Source organism: Dicentrarchus labrax, unplaced genomic scaffold, assembly GCF_905237075.1.
Source record: "Dicentrarchus labrax unplaced genomic scaffold, dlabrax2021, whole genome shotgun sequence".
Lineage (NCBI taxonomy): Eukaryota > Metazoa > Chordata > Actinopteri > Moronidae > Dicentrarchus > Dicentrarchus labrax.
Genome location: NW_026136717.1, coordinates 12,260,870 through 12,282,581, shown reverse-complemented (window position 1 = coordinate 12,282,581; position 21,712 = coordinate 12,260,870). Strand labels below are relative to the sequence as shown.

Genomic DNA, 21,712 nt, shown 5'->3' with positions numbered 1-21,712 from the left:
ACACACAGATAAGATGCTTGCTCAAATCAACACAACCAAATATTTAGACGTAAAATTGCCTGAAGTCAAGAAAGCAAACTTCAGTAACAGGTAGGTGTTTGCTTGGGAAACAGGTTTGACTGATAGAAAAACCAAACAGTGATATTATTGACTCATTAAAAGTAGTTATTACTACAAAATATTCAATTACAAGCTAAAAGTTCTACATCCAAAATATAGGTGAAGGCACAGAGGTATGGGCTCTCATTAATCATTAACATGTAAACAGTAATGTTAGTGAGGTGGAGCTAATTTCAACTGTTCATGATATCATGTTTAATCTGTAACAACGCAACACATTTTATTAACTATCATGTTTAATCTGTAACAACGCAACACATTTTATTAACTGGTCATGTTTTGTGTGTAAAATCTAGTAAATAATGCCATATTCTAAAATAAGTATAAATGTAAATTAGTATACAATTTAAATACTCGCAACAGTACTTTAGATTAGATTTAGATTTAGATTAGTTTATGTGACAATATAATTGAGAAATCTGAGGACTTTTGGTGCTTTCATTAAATATTTATTTGAACTCTTAGTGAGTTGTGTGTATATGATGGTCCGGCTAAAGAAGTGAACCAAATAGTACGACTCAACTGCAGCCCTTGGATAATAAAAAGACAGTATTATTCTAACCATAACCCGGATAAGTACAATATGTGCTCTATGTTCACAAACTTGAATCCCCTCTTAAAATAATGAAGTCTGAACAGTATGTATGTATCAAATTTATTCTCAAATAAACAAACAAAAGGTGGCAAAACAAGGTGATGAAATCAAACAATGTGACAATGTCAATGTCATTCTTTTTGAAATGTTGAATCTTCATTTAGCACCTTAATAGTTCGGTTATACATGATTTATATAGTCACTCATACAAAAAATGAAATGGCTGAATAATGCGAGTCAGTAACATAAAAATAAGCATGAGGAGCTGGGGCGTTTGGATCGCAGTTACTTAAGATATGTAATCAAAAAGTACCGCTTTCATCGCATCTCGTCTTTTTTACCTATTAGTACCGTTAAGCCTCTACAGTCCCATACTGAGAACTCCTCGCAATAAGAGTTATTTGACGACTAGGCCTAGACAGTGATTACTAAACACACGTTCACCTGACATTTTTTGGACCTATTTTCTTTTCACATTAGAGCTTGCTGTTCTGTATTGTTGCACTTACATTAGGAGTAGTAGATATATACAGAGAAGTTCATTGTCAAACAATGCTGGAACAATAGGAGTTGTTTTATGTACCTGGAGTGTGAAAATGTCTCTAAAAAAACAAAATAAAAATGCAAAGAGTAAGGCACTCGATATACTCCTGTGCTGCCAACGAATCTGGCATGATGATCCAGATATGTATACAGGATTGTATCCTTTTCAAGTACACAGTGTACCTGGCACCCTCTAGTGTTAAACTGTGGTCTGTGCGCTTCCTGGATGGACAGCTCTGACAAGAGTGGCTGGTTTGGAAAGGTGCTCCCCTTCCGAAAATATTACAAATATATATATATATAAAATATATATTTCTGTTTTGAGGATTGACCAGAAACCAGAATGCTGAGCAGCTCTGATAGGCACTCAAAATACTGTACTGACAGTTTGCTTTTTGAGACAAAACTATGGAGATAAGAAAGTAGAATTGATCTTTCCAGATTTAGGTTTGGAAAACAGAATGTGATGCGCAGCAGATTTGAATGAGAGAAACTAGACTTTGCAGACACAGTCAGACCATATCCCACATTAACTGTGTTTTAATTTTGTCTTATTTTCTTTGTCAATGTTAAACCCTGTTCTCACCAAATTTGCAACAAGTGCCCTCAATCCAATAGGCCCTTGTGGGCTCCAAAAGCTACCACCAGATCCTCGTCAAAACAAGTGGGAACCGTACACTAACTTCACATGAATGGTTACTCAGCACCCAGACAGGAATACTACATGACATCCACAAAGAACTCGCTGGGGTTCCCCATGGCCAGGTGGAACGACTGGCGCGACGCAGTCAGCTCTGGGGGTACAGAGCCCAGGTCACGGGTGGGCGGGGCACCAGGGGGCCCCCCTGGAGTGGAGGAAGGGGGCGGGGGTAGAGCCGGGTGCATGGGGCCTGTGGGCATCTGCTGCGTGTGAGAAAGAGCGTGAGCAGTCGCCATGGCCGGGTGTGGGTGCTGGGGTACCATCATCACCATCATGGGGTTGTAAGGCAGGATACCTGGCGGGTAGGGAGACATGTGGGGCGGCTGGGGCATGCGGTGATGATGTGAGCGCTGGGAGGAGGCGTGGCTGTGCTCGCTGGGGGCGGCCGAACCGTGGCCACGCCTCAGGCTGCTGCGGGTGGAGTATTCTGATTCGCTGCCGCTGCCGGAGCGCGAGTCAGCTCCGCCACCTTCTCCGCCACCGCCAGAGGGGGATTTCTCCCCACCGCCCACGGTGCTGCCGGGACCTTTAGTGCTGCGGCGTCGCTCACCCTCGCTTCTCGTCGAACCGCTGCTTCGGCTCCCTGAGGGCAGAAAGAAAGCGGTAAGATAAACGGGTCTAAGCAGTTTTACTGTCCACTAAAACTTTAAGCAACAGAAGCAGAGACATCCTGTTCTTTTGTCCCTAATATGGGTCAAAAATCACTGGATCCTACAGTTCCCATCAAGTAACTCAAAGATGTCTTATTTCCGAGGCTGAGGTTAGGGTCCTTTAATGATGATCTAACGTCTGATTCAGTGTCTGTGCTCACCTTCGCTGTGCTGGCTGCCAGTGCTGCCGGGGGCGTAGCTGTAGCTGGTGAGCTCGTGGTACGGAGGTGGCTGGCTGGAGAAGGCATGTGTAGGGTACGGCTGATAGGGGAAGGTGTGCATCATGGGCCACGGGGAGGCCCCAGGGAGAGGCAGGGGGGCCAAGGTGTCCTGGTCTGAGGCCCCACTGGAGCCATCATTGTCATTCAGGGACAGGTTGGCCATGTCTGGGTGGAAGATAAGACAAGGAGATGAACAATGGGAGGAGTGAATTATCAATTTGTTAAGATAAGGCTAAACAAAGCTGAACAAATGATACTACAGTTACAAAATGTTCCTTACAGCAAATAGATTCTACACACAATCGTCTTTATCTTTGTATTATGTCTGTTACGCTTTGAAATTAATATATTTGACATGAATCTAACTACTATAAGCATTCTTGTATCCACATGGTGTGTTTTTTCTGGCAGGAAAGAGCTGGGTTTTGTTTCTATGACAACAATATCTTGGACCATTTCTAACAATTTCCTATTAGCTTAACAAACGTACTGCGGTTGTGTAAAACAAATGCGGAGACAGCAAGTGCAAATATCGCTTTTCTACATTCTACTCGTCGACATCATCTGATTTGCTGTCTCCACTGCGGCCAGCTGTCTGCTCGCTCTGTGTGTGTGTGTGTGTGTGTGTGTGTGTGTGTGTGTGTGTGTGTGGCAAAAATGACACCATATGGACCATATAAAACCAGAAAGTCATGGAAACTAAACCTGTAATAGCTGCTACGGCTCCTGGACAGTCTGTTTTGTTCTGCTTGTTATCAAGTGCTTTCTGCAGATTCTAAGTTTAGGGATGGCAGCACATTAAAGAAAATCCTTCCATAACTGAAATGTCACATGTTTGACCCCTGCAACCACCAGCGTGTCCACAAAAGGCATGTGTGCAAATGTGATTAAGCACAACATTCATGCAGCTTGATCTAAATCAGTCTTTTGATGTCAATGTTTTCGATTTACTCACAGTTCTCACAGTCGCTTAAATCTCCAAAGACATAGTAACATTGTTCGGAGAAGGTGATCTTGTTGACGGTGTGTCGGATGAAGCCCGCTTTCAGCAGGTTGCTGGCGTACTTTCTGGCTTCGCGTCGGTCCTGGAATCCCTCAATGTGGTGGAACAGCCACTCCACTACGTCTGAGCCTGGTGGTAGATGCGTGACATGTCAGATGAGATGCCCAGTATAAATCATAAAATGTACTATAAACATGAATACATATATTATATACACACATATTTAATCTCTATAAATGTGTCTATCTTCTATCTATCTATCTATCTATCTATCTATCTATCTATCTATCTATCTATCTATCTTTCTATCTATCTATCTTTCTATCTATCTACACAGAATTAAGGAGGAATAAAAGGATAGTAGATTGAGTTGTACTTAATACACACAGTGAAAACAAATGCAACAAATATTTCACATTCAAGATGTTTCAGTGCAAATCGGAGTTAAGTGTAAAAATCTAGGATCAAGAAAGAATTGGAACACAATCCGATGAGGAAAGCTGTACTTTATGGCTCAACCTGCATTATTCCTCTGCGGTGAGTTGCTGTTTAGTGTATCGTTCCCAGAACAGGATTTCAACACAATACTTTAATTATGTTGTGACAATAACGAGTTTGAGTGAAGTGTATCCAGACCATCTTCAGGGGGAATTTAGCCGCATTACGGGTTTAAAGACACTACAAACTACAGCCTAAAAAAAATAATTAATGTGAATAAACACCTCCCTCTGACATTCTCTAAACAACAGCACTAAAACTGGTGGATAGATCTTTACTATATTTTGATGAAATGCTAGTTTAATAGAGATTGAAAAAGAAACTACATTTCCATTCCAAAAAGCACAAAATGGGCATTTAGTTTACCTAATTACTCCTTGTGATTCAGTTGCAGGTGATTCCAATTTAACAGATGTTTTCTATCAAAACAGGCACTCAAGTTTGTACTTTAGGGGTTTTCTTCCTCCCACAAGTCACACGGTTTTAATTCTGAGAACATAATGCCTGCCCTGTAAAGTCCTGAGAGGCACAGAAAGTTCATGAAACTAATGTACTCTTTTTTTAAACCTCGTCTCTACTTCTTACCGAGGAAAGCGTTGGGGATGGTGATTTTGAGCCACATGCGGTCCCTGACCTCCAGACCTGACTCTGGTGAGGCCATGGCCTTGGCAACCGATGCCATGTCAGAGTGTAGTGATAAATTGAAATCATCGAAACCTGTAGAAAGACAGAACAGAATGTTAGGTAAGCTTGAAGAGGAAGAAGTATAGACATGCAAGGATAAATAAAAGAATGGCCGAGAGTTGAAATCTAAACTGGGTTGAAACTAAAAAGCCGAGGAGTCTAACTTTGAGGAGATCAAAGGCAGAAAGGCAGCAGACATCATTTATCACACCACATAACGACAGCGACAAAAGCACAAAGACAGATGTGAAAGATGATTCTTGAGCCAATGTCGTTAGGAGAGAAAGATGGAAGGAGACTGTAACAGGAAAAACACATACTTTACATCCTTCAGACATTGAAAATCAGTCTGACAAAGAAACTAGACGATTAAAAGTGGAGGACATAGTTTTATGAGATCGGGTTCCTACACATTTTCCATTTCAAAATTCCAGACATATCCTCAGATTTTTCAGATCACATTTGAGTCCAAATAGCTAGATGTTTATTATAAAATCAAACTGTTCACATGTATGTTACATTCTGACTATGTATGCTATTATTATTATTATATTATACTATGTATCATATTACATCTGTGCAGCCTTATTTATTCACTGTGTCCATGGAAATGACAATAACGCAGCCATAAAGGGTTCCTTACACAGAAAAGATAACTACATCACTGCAGAAAGCATAAATATTCAGAAAAGTATTTTTAGAAATTCAAAATTTTATATTTTAGAAAACAGAAAAGGAACAATAGTCTGGAAACAATCAAATATTTTTCCATGCTTATCTTGACTTAGAAATTACTAAAATCAAATTCCATACTTTTGCATACTGTGTCGGTGCCCTGATGAGAGGACTTGTGTAGATATGAAAGAACTACAACAAAAGAGAATAAAGAGGAGAGGTGAATTACAGCACACAGAAAATGAGATGATTAGGGCGACATTTTAAAAGGCTCTTACGTTCGGTCTCAGTGACAGAGGAGGAAGAGGTGATGGTGCTGAGGGAGGAGCTGCCAGGGAAGGCGGGGTAGGCTCCGGTCATAGCCACAGAGTGGCTCACCCACGCTGCTGGGTCAATGGGTCGGATCGGTTCATCTGCACAGGTGGAGAAGAGAAACTATTACTGACCCTGACATCAGTGGTTCATCAACAAAGGGGTAAACTAAAAAGCTGATAGGCCAGTGGGAGTGAGGCAGTCCTGCACTTACTGCGAGGCAGAGTGAAGTAGCCCTGAGGAGAAGGGTCCCAGCACTTCGCCACTGTGAGGATGATGGGCCTGAAAAATTAATAAGAAATCATCATAATCATTATTGACCACTTGTGTGAAGACAAAAAGTTAATATAAAGTATAACTCACCCTGGCTTGTGTACAATCTCCCTCAGTACCCGCACTGCATCGTCGTTACTCATGTTCTCAAAGTTGATGTCGTTCACCTTGGAGGGTATTGAAGCATAAGAGGATTGTTTTAGTTAGACTGACACACACTGTAGGTGCAGCTGAAATGACACAAACACTTTGATGATCAATTAAACGTTTAAGTTATTTGTTGTTTCAGTTTTTCAATCTTCCGGATTTGCTGCTTTACTGTCTCATGTTGAAATAACTGAATATCTTTAGGGTTCAGATTGTTGGTGGGACATAACAACGATTTGATAACATCACCTTTAGCTTTAGGAAATGTTGATGGTTTTTTTCACCTCTTTCAACCATTTTATAGAGCATATTATTAATCAATTAATCGAGAAAATAATTGTTGCAGTCATACACATAAGCACCGATTTCATTTTCTGCATTAAAAAAGGAAATATGTAATCTAAATCAATGTTTTTTTATATTCATTCAGTTTTAATGAAAAACTAAACACATTAAACAGATCAGTTCATATATCAGCACAACAAAAGGAATTAATTAAAACTCCACAACTGAACACACACTGAGTTGTACCTAAGCTGGAAAACCCACAGGGGAAAAGATCCAGAAATGGGCCTCAAAATATCTAAAAAACAAGTATTTCTTCAGCAAAACATTCATCTATAACAGTGAGAAAATAAAAACACTTTAAATTTACTACTAAGTCGTTATTCTTTCTCACCTGCAGCAGCATGTCACCAGGTTCAATGCGTCCGTCTGCGGCCACAGCTCCTCCCTTCATGATGGAGCCGATGTAGATTCCTCCATCCCCCCTTTCGTTGCTCTGGCCCACAATGCTGATGCCCAAGAAATTGTACTTCTCTGTATCGTTGAAGAATCAGAACAGTGTCAACAGTCAGCATACATCTGACCAAAAAAGCGTAGCATTTGAGGCTCAAAAACGAGGATAAAGTTTACAGACCCATGTTGAGAGTGACGGTGATGATGTTCAGGGACATTGTGGAGTCTGTCACACTGCTGAAGGACGAGGCCTGAAAACCACAAATTTACTATCAGACAATAATACTTTCTCAGAGTAAACGATTTCAATGGCTCTCCCCTCAACAAACTATTGATTCAACATAGAACAGCAGACAGCAATCACACAACACATCAGCAGAAAACACAAGTAGTACAAGAGTACATACCCTCTCCAAACGTGGTGGGCGCTGTTTCCTGCGCCTGCGGTGGCGTTTAAGAAGCCTAGAGGCTGTGCTCTGCTCTGTTGCACTGCTGAACCTACGAGTTCAAGGGTCAGCAAAAAGGGGAAAGGTCAGAAGAGAAACATGCTGTTACAAAGCTTTAATAGGGCTGTGCTTCTGTCTCCTCTTTTGTGTTGCTTTTTGTGTCTGAAACCCACAAAAATAATGGGGGATGCTCAACAGGGATTCTTGAGTGAATATTTTCCATTCTCTTTAATCTGTGGCTCCGATTTCATCTAACGAAAATCAAACAAACTACAGTACAAATAAAAAAAGTACATATCAATCCATATATACCTCAACCCAAACATTAACCCACTTATTTCTACAACATCCTGAACACTCTTTTTTTTAATCAAATCTGGCCAAAATAGACATCGGTATCAGCCGATAATAAGATGGCATTCTCAGATGTCAGTGGCGGACGTTTATCTGTTGTGCTCCATCAATTATGTGCTCACTAAATGTCGTGTTGGTTATTTCCAACTTGGATATCAGAGAAGTCGCCTCCATTTTCCTGCACTGGCACAAATTGCATGCAAACACTTATGTGACTAGATATGTGAATAAATAGACTGAGCTGCAACAAGGCAGAGATGATTATATTTGTTTCCCAGAACAAACAAGCAAATAAATAACAAAAGAATATGTAAGTATATTAGTCCAGAATTGTCCAAAACATGTACAATTTAATGATAGTTGAAGTGCGGGAGAGCATTTTTAAAGCAGAATTATAAGTGCAAATAATTGGAGACAAAGGGTTAAATTACTATTACTATACATAACTATATACTTTAATATATAGTATAGTAGTGGGAAAGTAGTAACAACTGATTTTAACATCATATACTCTAAAATGCTTTTTTTTTTTTAAATTGGATGTTTTGTGATGTATTGTGGGATACATAAAATCTAGGTGTCTGAATTCCTCAGGAACCTCCCACAATCTTCCTCAGGTAACCCTCCTCTCTGTCCTCAACCTCTCACCTGCTCATGGTGTCGTCGTCCTCGGAGTCACAGAAGCTGGTGGTTTCCAGCTCGCTGCTCATCACTGTACTGGAGCTCTCATATCCTGCCAGGTGGCGCTCCAGTCGAGTCTGGCCGTTCATACGAGGCCCTGGGACGCCACAGGAGAAGCCCGAAAGACAAAAGGGGAAATATTCACCATGAATTTTCATGTTTGCTCAAGTCTGTGTTTGCCTTTTCTTCTATAGATCGCAAACATTCCTCACTTCGACATTCTTTGATTATATCACGATCTTTTCATTGTTTGGAACATGCCAAATCTCGATGGCACGTCGTCACAAAAGAGCATTTTTCATCAGTGCTGTGATCTGGTTTTTTCTCACCGTGTTGCTCCATGCTCTCTCTGTGCCGAGGTCTCTCTCTCCTGAATGAAACTACAGACTCTGTTTCAGTCTGGTCGTCCAAAGTCTCCACACTGCCTGTAGCATTGGGGCTGTAAAAGAAGAAGCAGGAGCAAAGGAGGAATTAAAGCACGACTGACTTTCAACACTTAATTTAAATGTTTCATTAAAACAATTTGGCCAAAGTGAGAAGCTTGGCTGTTTTTTCACCAGACATGGTATTCACAATAATTACCTATAAAGATGTTTTATGACTTAAAAAGGATTACTCTAAAGGTTTAGCATTGCACTTCATTGTTGTAGTCACGATGGACCAGTTCAGAAAAAAGGGGATCTAAATTGATGCAGCAAATATTTATCTTTTTTATTCCAAAAACTTCTGGTGGCCCTTTAAACCAATCACATTATTCAGTAATGCCAGAATTTGACGAGACCAATAAAACTCTAGACTGAGATTGTAATTAATGATTTGGCAGCTCGACGCTTTGGGAATAGGTTAAAAGAAAATGTTGTTTTACCTTTTGCAAACTGCAAACTTTAATGAATACATTTAGCAGGCTGTGTTTATCTTTTCAAATAACTATTTATCCCCAGTGAGCACACACACACACACACACACACACACACACACACACACACACACACACACACACTGGATAAAATAATATAGTTTAAATTCCTTTAAAAAAAAAGAAAAAGGATAAAAGTGTACAGTACACTATTGTTATAAACATTATGGTCCACTTACACTTGTCACCTCAATTTAGTTCTTGACATAAGATCTGATATTATGAGATCACATTACATTGTTTCCAGAAACTGTCTGAAATGTTCATCTCCCACAGCTCTACTTAAGATCAGATGACAGAAGATTTACCGGCCCGTCATGTATAAGCACGGTTTCAGGAAGGGAAAATGTTTCATCGTACTGTATTCAGTGGCCTGTTACATTTATGCTATAGCTGTATGTTTATATGTTGGAAGTATCTTTACTACATCATGGACCACAATGGTCTCGGATATCCCCGTGTCATCAATGACATTCCTGTAGTTGTGTGTGATTTAATTTCCTCCTTCTTATGTCAAACAGACTAAACTAAATCAACTAAAAATACAAAATTCTTGAATCTCTTCAATGTGTTACCCAGCAGATTGTGTTGTAGAGATACAACCAACATTTTTCATTCACGGTGTCCAGTGCTAAAGTCACTTCTGTGTTTGCTCTTCAGAAGAATGTAGAAAATATTCCAAAGTCAGATTTTTAGAAAATGTGTGCAGTCTTTTATATACACGTGTAGAAATCCACTGATGAATTGAGTGGAGCCTTAATGCCCCCTTTAGGCAGTTTAGTCTAAAGACAATGAAATATAAATATAAAGAAGTACACAAGTGAATGGTACAGCCAGACAGATACTGGATTCTTATATGAACTTTAACCATCTCAATATGGAAGCCTTATATAGAAGATTGTGTAGGCCCGGTGTAGCATCATATCCTAACCTGACGTGCACCTCCTCAGAAATGTAACATCACAGCAACTTAGACTGCAACAGAGACTTGGTGTGTGTGTGTGTGTGTGTGTGTGTGTGTGTGTGTGTGTGTGTGTGTGTGTGTGTGTGTGTGTGTGTGTGTGTGTGCATTGACTGAGAATAAGAAGTGACTCATGCAAAACCCAGATGAGTTAGCATGGCTGTTTGAGAATCCCTCTTCAAAACACACTTCTCAAACGAGTATATCCTTCCACACACACATACACACACACGCACACAAACAGACAAACAGGCACATGTGGGACCCTGACTCGGTGCATGACATACTCATCTGTTCCCCCGTCCTTTTGTTTCACAGGGAGGGAGAAAAAAACAAAATGAGGAAAACACAAGACAGATTTAGGAGAGAGTGGGAAAAGTTTCAGTCGCCATAGTTTGAAGTACACGAAGATAAACAACACAGCTAACTAGCATTATTTGTAGAGCAATGCAGACACACCAGCGCACAAGTATAAATACTCAAAACGGCATAGAACTACATACAACTATAAATCAGCCTTAAGCCTACATGGGGCAGCAGACTTCAGTGCCACACACATACCAACCATTGTGCTGATTACATAGGTGCACACAGAAAGTCTATGGTTCATGATTAAAGCGAGACAAAACAGTTACAGAGACCCTACAATATGAGTTACATTTAATTTTCCAGTATGAGCAATGGTGGTGATCCAGCTCCAAATGCAAACCGCACATTTAGTGAAGTTAAAAAGAAAATTGTTTCATTTGAAACTGGATTCAAAAGCCATCAAGCCACCTCCCTGCAGCCACAGCAGACAGACAGGACGAGGTCCAAACATAAGAAATGAATGAGAACACTGCAGCCGTAATGGGAGGTTTTACTGACGGGTGTGAACTCAATTTGACCCCTAAACCAAACTTTAAGAGCTCCAGACGTCTCAAGGAGAAGAATGATGGTAAGAAGCTATTAAAATTATAGATACTTTGTTTATTTTGGACACCACAGGCTGTACTCAAATTACAGTAATGGTTTCCTCACATTTTAGTAGGATAACATGGATACAGAAAGGATGATTATTTAGAGGATCTTTATTTCATTCTGAAAATGTCTCTGACTAGAGTGCCTTGTGGTTTCACACTCTTTAAAGCCGCCATAATCACTATTTTTGTATTAAAACTGGATCAAATGACCAAGTGCAATGTGAAATGGATAGTTTGTCCCACAGAGAATTATCCTCCAACTCTGCAGCTACCTTTAGCTCAGAGAGTTTTTAGCCTCTTTCAGCTCATTGTTTTGGTTTTACATCCGACAACATGACTGTTATTGTTCAGTTTCATTAGAGTCAATCCACTATACGATACCTGCCAGGCGCTTAACGGCAGTCAGATAAAGTTAGCGACTAGCTGGTGAACATAGTGGGACATTTAGTAGCTAAAGAGAGACATTTCCCTCAGGAGTTGGTGAAAAGCAAAACAGAGCTAAACAGAGAGTGAATTTAGGAGTTACATTCATCAGGTTACCTGAAACACGACTCTAAATGAATGCTAATGTCGCTCCGTGTCTGCTGGATGTGTAAACAGTTGTGTAAACAGTCAAATGTTTGCCAACACGTCATGCCATACAAATTAAATAAGATTAGGATAACTAAGTTAATGCTGTTTCAACTATAAAAACACTTTAACACGTCTGTGTGCATGTTTAATGTACTTAAAGCTTCACCTAGAACTGGTCATGTTAATAACAAGGGCGGCTCCAAGTAAGATCAGGTTCAAATGAGCTGTAATATTCTTGCTATTCTTGTTGTAACTTGATACTGGGAGTGTATGACATATTCAGGAAACGATACGGTATCTACATTAAAGCCAGAAGTAGAATAGGTCGCTTTTGAGAAGGTTTCTGGCTTTGTGATGCCCCTCTCTGGGTAAATATACAGCACAGTAAATCAAATGGGTGCCCCTGCTTTGCTTACTGGAAGGAGGGCGGTCTGGAGTCCCCGATGCCCCCGGTCCTCTCTGCAGGTGGGGGTGGGAGGGGCGGAGGAGGGGGCGAAGGCTGGGTCGTCGTTTCCACAGGGGGGACCACTGCCACTGGTGGCTCTGCTGCTGGAGTGTCTGAAGATACCAACTGGAGAAAAAAAAGGGAGAAAGAAAAGACAGATTAAGAAACAATAAAAGGTAAGAAGGTAGAGAGGCAGGATGAAAAAGAAACAAAATATGCAGAGTGGAGAGGAATTGGCACAAAATGAGAGGTACAAATTGAGAGAGAGCAGCAAGAAGAGAGGGTGAGAAAACGAGAGGACTGAAAGGGGGAGTAGGAAGGATGTGGAGGGTAGAGGGAGGAAAAACGGGTAAGATGTCAATTACTTTGACACACAAACACTGTACTCTTTTCAGATGGACGTCTCAAGGGCATACTGAAATGCTATCCTACACTTAACCTGTCTCTCTTCATTATATAACAAAAGTGCCCACACACACACACACACACACACACACACACACACACACACACACACACACACACACACACACACACACACACACACACACACACACACACACACACACACACACACACACACACACACACACACACACACACACACCATACAGCATCCAATTACCTGAACAATTACACACACACATACACAGAAAGGGAATGGGATGTAGTTAAGTAAGACCAGTTTAACACCAGCGCACTTTGTTCCATAGCTTTTAGATGCTTGGTGCATTCAACAAATCCAGATAAATAAGCTTTGCATTCAACCAAATGGAGTCTATCAGCCTGTACAGACTGACGTTCACCCTCTTTACTGAGTCACTCCCTGCTCTTCCCTCCCAACTAATGGCTATGAAACACTCGTCTTCTGGGATCTCTCCATCCGTCTTGGCTTGCAGATCACATATCAGTCCCTCTGGTCTCTGAGCTTTGTTCCCCCTCTTTTAATGCCTCCCCTCGTTCTTATGCACTTAACAGATGCTTCGGCCTCAAACCTGCTTATCTGGGCCTCGTCCCGATGTTTTGTCTCTATTCAAATGCAACCTGCAGGGTGGGGTGCAACAACTGGGCCGTCTCCTAGAGAAACGGAAAGTATGAAAACTGTACCTGGCAAATCACTGTACTGTAGCCAGTAACACGCTGTGTTGCTTGTAACTCGCAGGCTTGAGCATGGATTAGCACAATGACAGAAACATCTGCTTTCCTCATGATTTCCTCTCTTTTGGCTCCACATGTTGCATCGTCAAATATTCATTATAATGTGCAGATTTGCTGCATCTGCAGACTTTCGACACCAATACAATGACTGAGTGGCTTTCAAATGCTTAACACAGCAAAACTGACTATATTGTCCTCACTTGAGTCTTCCAAGACAAGGTTCTTCTCATACCGAGAACTCAAGAAGAAGAAAAGATATTTCTTTTTCACCATTTTAGTTCTTTTAGGAATATTAATTCAAGAAATATCGTAATCAGAAAAGCTGCGACCACGTACACACACACCCCCATAACCACCGTGCCAAATTTCATCCTCTTAGAGGAAAAACTGAAGCCACAAAAGGGTACATTTTTTGTAGACCGACAAGTTACAAATAACGTTACAAACAAAACTTTGATGTGAGAAATTAGTAGCTATGCTTGCTTGGGTAATGTTAGCTGACCAACAGCTAGCTAGCCAGCTAGGTCAATGTTGCGTTCCATGTTCGATCTATGTGGTAAACAGCTAATAAAACACATAGCTGGCTGGCCACAAGGCGCCTCCAGCCCCTGTTGTTAGCAGTTCTTGGTTCTAGACCAGCCAAGTGTTGGTGCCGCAGTGGAACCAGTTTTCCTGGCCAACAGCCAGATGTTTGGCTGTTGAAACGCAAAAGAACTGGTTTGAAATTAGGCACCAAGACTCAAAGAGCAAGTTATAGAGCTGGTGTTGGTTTAAAAAGGGTAACTGGTATAAAAAGAAATCTCCAACAGCTAAAAAAAAAAATGGACTGGCATAATATGAGAAATATTTGTGATTGGGTTAACTTTCTCAGAGAGTGAAAGTAAAGTATTGGCTTCACTGCAACAAACGTGAATGGATCAATCTAAGGACCATGTGGATAAAAGGACAGGAGCGTAAGAAATGTACCCTACAGAGCTACTTTTTGTTTTTCTCCCTTTCCTTTGTAAAATGTATTTAAATGGTACGAAGAAAAACTGGGGGGAAAAAAATGCAATAAGACTAGTATCCAGAAACTAAACAAAAAGACCAGCCAATAGATTTAATGGATGCAAAGATGAACAGTTTTATAGTCTAAACTACCACGACATGCTATTGGCTACAGTGACTCAGACTGTGGCTATCGCACCAAGAAGATTTTTCTCATAGATCTTGTGAGACTGTTTCCTCCCGTTTAACCTGGCTGGACAGTTAGTCTGGTTCAGGTTTCCCACTCTTTCCAGGAGATTTTCTCCAAGATGTTTGTTCACCAAAGCCTAAACTACAAAAGAGTCTGTGCATGTTGCAATATGATCGACAATTGCGCAAAATAACGACTCAATTTTTAAATTTAATTACTTTATTTTACTGCTGCTTGTTGGAAAAGATCATTAGTCTGAGGGAGGTCTGGGGGGAATGTGCAGGAAAGGGAAAAGTGGTTTCTGAAAACAGCCTCTGGCAGATGATGTTGGCTGACTTTTGAGATAAAAGCCAAGTCTGAACATTTTCATAGGAGCCTCAGTGGGAAATTATTGAAATTACGTCATTTATAGATCAGTGGTCACCAGTGAGATCTGGATAGCTCCCACTCCCACTTTTATTACAAATATGCAACAGGTTTATTATTTCTTACCCATGACACCACTCTGCCGTTGAAACATGGCAACTTGGCGCTGTCGTCGGAAATCTCTTCCTTCACCACCCTGAAAAAACAGAGAGACAGTGTGAAGCTCAGGAGGTATAAATTGTTCTACCTTCATAACATTGGGGCATGGTATGTGGTATCTGGTGCAGCAGGGTGAGGGAATGAGCTCTGAACACCACATGAAGGTTTTAGTCCAGTCATAAAGAATAAAGCTAAGCTGCCAGGGGAATTAAATAGTTTACATTGCTGACGCATTACATTAAATATATTAGGCTATGACAACAACATGGCTGAACTAAATCAAACGCTTGGCTTAAGTCGAAAATATTACTAAAATATGTCTCGACAAGCTGCTCTTGTTCGCTTGCCATATTCCTTTAACATGTGTTACCATGTGTTTTATAGATCAGTCTCTGGCTAACATAACTCACTTTAGCTTGTATGACATCAACACAACAGCTGTAAATTCCCTTCAGATTCAATACTGATTTCACCAGAAAGTCATGTTGAAGTGACATTAAAAGTATGGTTGTCTAGCAATGTGTAGCGATGCCCCGAAGCTTCAACTGTTGCTGCGGTAATCAGAGTCCAAATCAGCATTTGCATGTTTTGTTGTCGCTGTATTTAAAGCCTGATCCCTCAGTGGTTCCCACATAGAATTTACTTTGGTCGGCCCATTTTAGCATTTTGCAGAGAAACATGGAGAGAGACATTAACTGGTATTACGTTAAAAGACTCGAATACGGTGGATATTTTACAAGCACAGAGCAGGAAAAACATTCGGTACCACATTGGTTTCAATCAGCTACGTCATTAACAACAAGCCTCCTCCACACACGGTCACCAACTTTATAAAACAAACTACTTAAACTGCTGAGAGAGGCAGAGAGATGCAAGACAAGGGCATGCCAGTGTGTGTAAAACAGGAGGTCCTTCTGCAAATTGATTTAGTTTTTATACACTTAAATTGAAAAAACTTGATGAGACACAATCCGCTAGAGATGAAATGCTCTAGACTGTACAGTGATTACAGAGGTTACATCAGCCAAATGTATACGTTTAATTTTGGTCTGTCGTCCACTCCTGGAATCAACCTTAAAGAGATAGTCCGGGCTGTCTGACGGCAAGGTAAAGCAGTGAAAATGTTCTAAATATAGTGTACACTTAAACTGATATGGATTGTTATGCTGACCCCGTATTCAGCAGTGCATTGTTCTGCTTTGGTGCCAGGACTCCTGTCTGCTTCTCCAAACTATGGGCGTGCTGACCTTCGTCTACTGCAGGTAATACACTGACTGCGGATAAGTACCTCATACAACCCCTCTTCAAAAAAAAACTAAACTATCCCTTTAATTAGTGACAGCTGAAACGACCTGCCACAGACAATGTTTGTCATTTTAACCAACGAAAAAGACTGCTACTTGAATGATTTGAACACTGAGCTTTGCTAATTAGAGAGAGAGAGAGAGAGAGAGAGAGAGAGAGAGAGAGAGAGAGAGAGAGAGAGAGAGAGAGAGAGAGAGAGATAACAGATTTGTTTGCGTCAGAGTGAGTCGCATCAATGTGTACAAATACATTAACACGGTAATGTGCTGTCGAGCTCCAGTAAAGGAGAGCAGCGGTGCAACACAAGCAGGCTGAAGTGGACAAAAACACAGCCGAGTAAAGAAAGGATCTGATTGTGATGGGCTTTAGTGTAGTTGATACTGATCCATTAAAATATAAATAAAAGAAGCATTCAGTAAATCATCAAAACAAAATCCTCTTGTAAATCAATGTACAATTATATCACTGCTAATGGGACTAATCTTATTACCAAAAGCCACCTAAGCCATGAAGCTATGAATTAGCAAAGAAAGGAACAAACAATCTTAATTTGCTTCCTGCGGTAAGTGACAGACGCTATGGAATTTCTTCTGTCACAGCAATGAGCTAAAACACACACACAAACACAGTATTACTGTTCTTCTGCCTCCTTGCAAGTGACACAGCCCGGTCAGCTAAAACATGCATGCAAATCCAATACACACAGCAACAATAACCTCTCAGTAAAAGTCACAGCGAGAGCCCAGTGTCCACATGGCCAAAGCTCCTTAAAGGCAACACATCCGTCTGGCTCTTCTTCCCTCCTCCGTGCTCTTCCTCCATGATTGTCGGAAAGGCAAACACTCGGCTTCAGCTGTGTAATTTCCCCCCCCCAGCAGCCTCCCACTATGTTATTACAGTAGTTTACTGGGACAGGGACTGGGCACAAGTGCTACAGAGAGGACACTTGACTGCTCCAACTCCTCCAAAAAAAGTTCTCTTTTCCCCGGCTTCATCTTTCCAGCCAATGTGCCTCCTCTTATGTGTGTGAGACTTGGTCAGGCTCCACTGGGCTTTCGTAAGCAGCTGTTGAGAGCTGGTTTTGTGGCTGAGTGTCAGCATACGGCCAGATTGTTGTGGGCACTGGTGGGGAACTGTTGCAGGAAGACTTAGCTGTGTGTGTGGCTACTGAATGTTAGTTAACAAACAAAGTTTTCCTCCATCTGATTTATCTAATGTTTCCCTTCTCACGCGCTGCAGAAACTTTATCTAGACGACAGCAGATGAACAGATGCAACATTCTTCTCGGGAGGTTGTAATTGTCTTCATTCCTCGGCCCTCCAAACAAACAAGCGACAGCGGTCGAAGTCATTTCGCGCACACTCTAAAATGCCTCAAATAACGCACAAACAGCCATAAAATATAGTCCTGTCTAATTTAATACAACCTGAAGTTTTTCACCCCCACGTCCCTCTTTTCCAGTCCCTCACTGCCATTAAATTCCTCAAAATCAACACTGCATCTCCTTACCAGCAGAGGTACATGGAAGAATATCTAATAACCACCCCACTCTGTCTCCCCTTTCTACTCCCCGTGGACACCCCAGACACCCAGCAAATGGCCTCCATCCAGCCCCAGGTTTCCAGGACCGGCCCTGGCCTGCTCTGCCCCATGGATCTCCCCCCACTGCCACACACACAGCTCTGGCCGACAGCTGGCCTCGTACCAGGGCAAATGAAAACACACACTATTACACACTTCTCTCCTGGGTCGGGGAGAGAGAGAGGGGGGGAGGCGTCCCTGCTTTGATTGGACAGCTGACTAAGAGCTATGTTTGAAATTTTTCATCTGAACTCAGTCGGAGATATTCAAATGAGGGAGTATGATGCCAGGCTGCGCAATTTAAGTGAGGAACTGCCATTTTCTCTTTAAAAAGACTTCCTTGCTCTGTTGAGAAGGTTTGGCGTGAGTGGCTCCTTTGAGATGTGGACTATTTGCTTTTGGAAAAACTCTTAACATTGTGTGCTCACTTACAAGCACACAGGGTCTAAATGTAATCATGTCCTGTCCAGTAACACCGGGACCGGCTCTTAATCTGACAGCTAGCTTTGGTGATTGTGGGAAGTCAAGTTAAAATAGTTAATGAAGATCATTAGAGTGTAAAAAGAAGGGCTGTGCACACATTGCTGCGCCCATAACAATTGCAGATAATTGCTTTTCACAGTTATTAGGTGTACATTTAACAGTTTATTGGGTACATCTAGCTAAAAGTAATGCAGTCTAACACATCAGTCCTGCAATAAATCCAACCTTCGTGAATGTTGTAATGTTCAGTTTTTGTTTAAACGGTTTCAGAGGTGTTGATTTAACGTTGTGATCAGTTTGGAGGCTGTAGTTGAACGTTACTGCATCATACTGAGAAGTGTAATAGTCTAATATTTATCCTTCCCTCGTTGATATGTATGTGGTGTCAACGGCTATACATTAAAATAATATTGAATCAACTAGTCAAACAACATTTTTTAGCTTCTCACGTGGGAGAATTTGCTGCTTTCTTCTGTGTTATGTTATTGTAAACTCATTATATTTGTGTTTTGGAAAACAAAGACATCTGAGGACGTCACTTGTGGCACCGGGAACTTGAAAGGATTTACCAATAATCAATAGTCTAATTGTGAATGAAAATAATGAGTTACAACACTAAAGAACATTTCTGGGCAATGTAATCACAGTGGACAATTTAATCCATCTACACAAGAACTTGGGTTAAAGGTTATTTTTTAAATGATACTCAGACTATTAGACCTTATTAGGGTTACATATGATTATTTTCATTATTAATAGTCTACAATGGTGCAAACCTGATAATCACAAGTTCACATTGCTTACATAGTTCACCCGAGCATCATTTGTAGTGATTTCAATGATAAAAAGCAGACCGCCACATTTCGGGAAGCTGCATTTTTACTTACAAATAGCTAAAATGATCCAAATGCACTTTGATTACTCAACTAATGAGTTCAACAACCCAACAACAGATGTTGAGTATTTATAAAAGGGCCCTTAGCACAGATTTACTCAAAGCAATATCTCTACAAGTCAGTTATTGATGTTGTTGTTATTGGTATTCAAAAGATCTGCATCCAAGAGACACTTCCACCCTGCCAGCTCTGTCGGAGGCCTAATAAAAAGTCATGTCATCCATTTCATCGTCCTGTTTGAGTTGATACTGCAGCTCCCTTGGCACAGGCTCTGATGGTGCCATCCAAAGAGGGAAAAAAGAGGCAAATAATACTCATCCAAGACTACAATGCATTTAACAGAAGCCCTTAAGGGTCTCACTGGGTGAATAAACCACAAACATGCATTCCTCTGCAGGAAAATGCACAGCAGCCACACCGAGAGAAAAAAAAAAAAAGATTAATTGATAGAGGAGAGGAGACAGCTCTTTCTGGAGGAGTGGGGTTGGGAGAAAAAGGGGGAGAGAGCAAGAGAGGAAGCCAGGGAATGAAAGGATGGCTGGCAGGCCAAAGTGTTAAAGAGGGGAGACAAAACCCTGGCTTCAGTCCCGAAAGAAAGAAAAGGCGAGGATTTCACAAGATGATGGACTGAAGGAGGGGAGGGAGGGATGAGGATTAGGGCAAAGAAAGGCAGCAGGGACAGGGAATGCCTCCCATTGTAATGATGATGTTTTCTGAGAAATGTCCCCCAGCCTACATACCCATAGTATTTATAGAACCACTTGGAAATTCATCACCAGTCATTATAACTCTGCAGTTTTCTGATTAGGGATGTGTTGGCTCAATGGCGACCTTCATTCAAGTTTATTATCCCTCTAACGTAAGTTATTCCTTGTGACGAATAACACGACAGCCGGTCACAAGTTAGGATTTTTGCAAACAGGCATGAATTTCATTAAAAAATTGATTTTCTTTATGAGTTTTTTTCCTTTTATAAATGAGCTAAGTTAATGCTCCTCCACTCAGACAACAATGGCACACTATGGGATTGTTCTCCCCAAGGTTTACAACTATTTGTCCCATTTTTAAAACTTATCTTTGGATATTTACTCGCCTTTTAGCAGCTTTTTCTGGGGTTAAATCTCAACTCATTTTACACAAAACACCACAAAAGGAGAAATAAAAAAAACCCTGCAGCTCACCCGAAGTCCTGGTCCATAGACTTGAAGAAGAATTTGTAGTTTGGCTTGTTCAAGACCTGTTTAAAATCCAGCAATGTGATATTTTCGGCAGCAATGGGTATCTTCACTAAATACGGCGTCTCCTCTTCGTCGATGTGATATATTATTTTGGTTTCCGCCATGTTTTAACCGTTGCTTTTCTCTTTCTTTCTTTTTTTTTTTTAATTCTCCTTTTCCTTTCTTCCAAGCTGGAAGTGACCACAAGAAACAAACACTATGAGGCGAGGTAGCGTTTAACTTTGTTGGGGGGGTAGGGGGGTTTAAGTTAGCTTTCCAGCTAGCGGCGGAGCTAAGGTGGCTAACGAGACGGCAGAGGTGAAACGATGATGGCCACTGAGATTTTCAGTCCGAGCCAGAGGACGTAAAAAGCGCCGCAACCTCTGCTCGAAAGCTCGCTGTCCGACTTCAGAGACGTAGAAAACTCGCATTCCCCCGCTGTTACCGAGGGGCGAAAGAAAACCGACGGACACGCCACATTCACACGACCTAACTACCAACAACTTTTTTTTTTTCCCCCAACAAAAACATACAGGGGAGGGGGTCTGAAAACTTTTCACCACTTTTTTTTTGCGAGCCAACGCGGCGTGTGACGTAAACACGTATCCCCCCCCCTTTTTTTTTTCTTTACGTACGCACGCTCTCTCCCAACCATCCAACATTTTTATTATATTATAGAGAAATAAATGTTTGTATGATGTTTTATATATATATATATAAGTGACAGTGCTTTAGTTAATACATATTTATACAATACCTAGTTGTTATGCTGATGTTATTACCCCCCCTTGTAATAGTTTTATTAAGTTAATATAGTTAATTATTAATATAGGTTTAGAAAGTTATATCTGTGTGATGATTTTAAAACCATAA

The 21,712-nt window shown here is 41.0% G+C and overlaps 1 protein-coding gene across 2 annotated transcripts; it reads right to left on the bottom strand.

The window, feature by feature from the left end:
- Positions 1–763: 763 nt before the first annotated feature.
- Positions 764–21,409, bottom strand: dvl2 (dishevelled segment polarity protein 2). 2 transcript variants are annotated; one of them, XM_051428674.1, is made up of 16 exons: positions 20,804–21,408; positions 15,325–15,394; positions 12,469–12,623; positions 8,970–9,079; positions 8,608–8,737; positions 7,567–7,657; positions 7,341–7,410; positions 7,101–7,240; positions 6,365–6,441; positions 6,216–6,283; positions 5,968–6,102; positions 5,828–5,881; positions 4,916–5,047; positions 3,785–3,961; positions 2,770–2,994; positions 764–2,541 (listed from the first exon to the last, which is right to left on the bottom strand). In XM_051428674.1, exons 1-16 carry the CDS (start codon positions 20,962–20,964, stop codon positions 1,979–1,981), a joined length of 2,358 nt encoding a protein of 785 aa, XP_051284634.1. In that variant the 5' UTR covers positions 20,965–21,408; the 3' UTR covers positions 764–1,978. The 2 variants fall into 2 exon arrangements, with proteins under 2 accessions (XP_051284634.1, XP_051284635.1); XM_051428675.1 differs by lacking the exon at positions 5,828–5,881 and having other exon boundaries at positions 20,804–21,409.
- Positions 21,410–21,712: the final 303 nt, after the last annotated feature.

What these genes read in the sequence shown, in the direction of transcription:
- dvl2 (XM_051428674.1), bottom strand. Translation starts at nt 20,964, where the DNA reads ATGGCGGAAACCAAAATAATATATCACATCGACGAAGAGGAGACGCCG. An exon ending in ACGGCAGAGTGGTGTCATGG is followed by an intron (nt 12,624 to 15,324) that starts GTAAGAAATAAT and finishes TTTTTTCTCCAG; the next exon opens with TTGGTATCTTCAGACACTCC. An exon ending in CATCCCCAACGCTTTCCTCG is followed by an intron (nt 3,962 to 4,915) that starts GTAAGAAGTAGA and finishes ATCTACCACCAG; the next exon opens with GCTCAGACGTAGTGGAGTGG.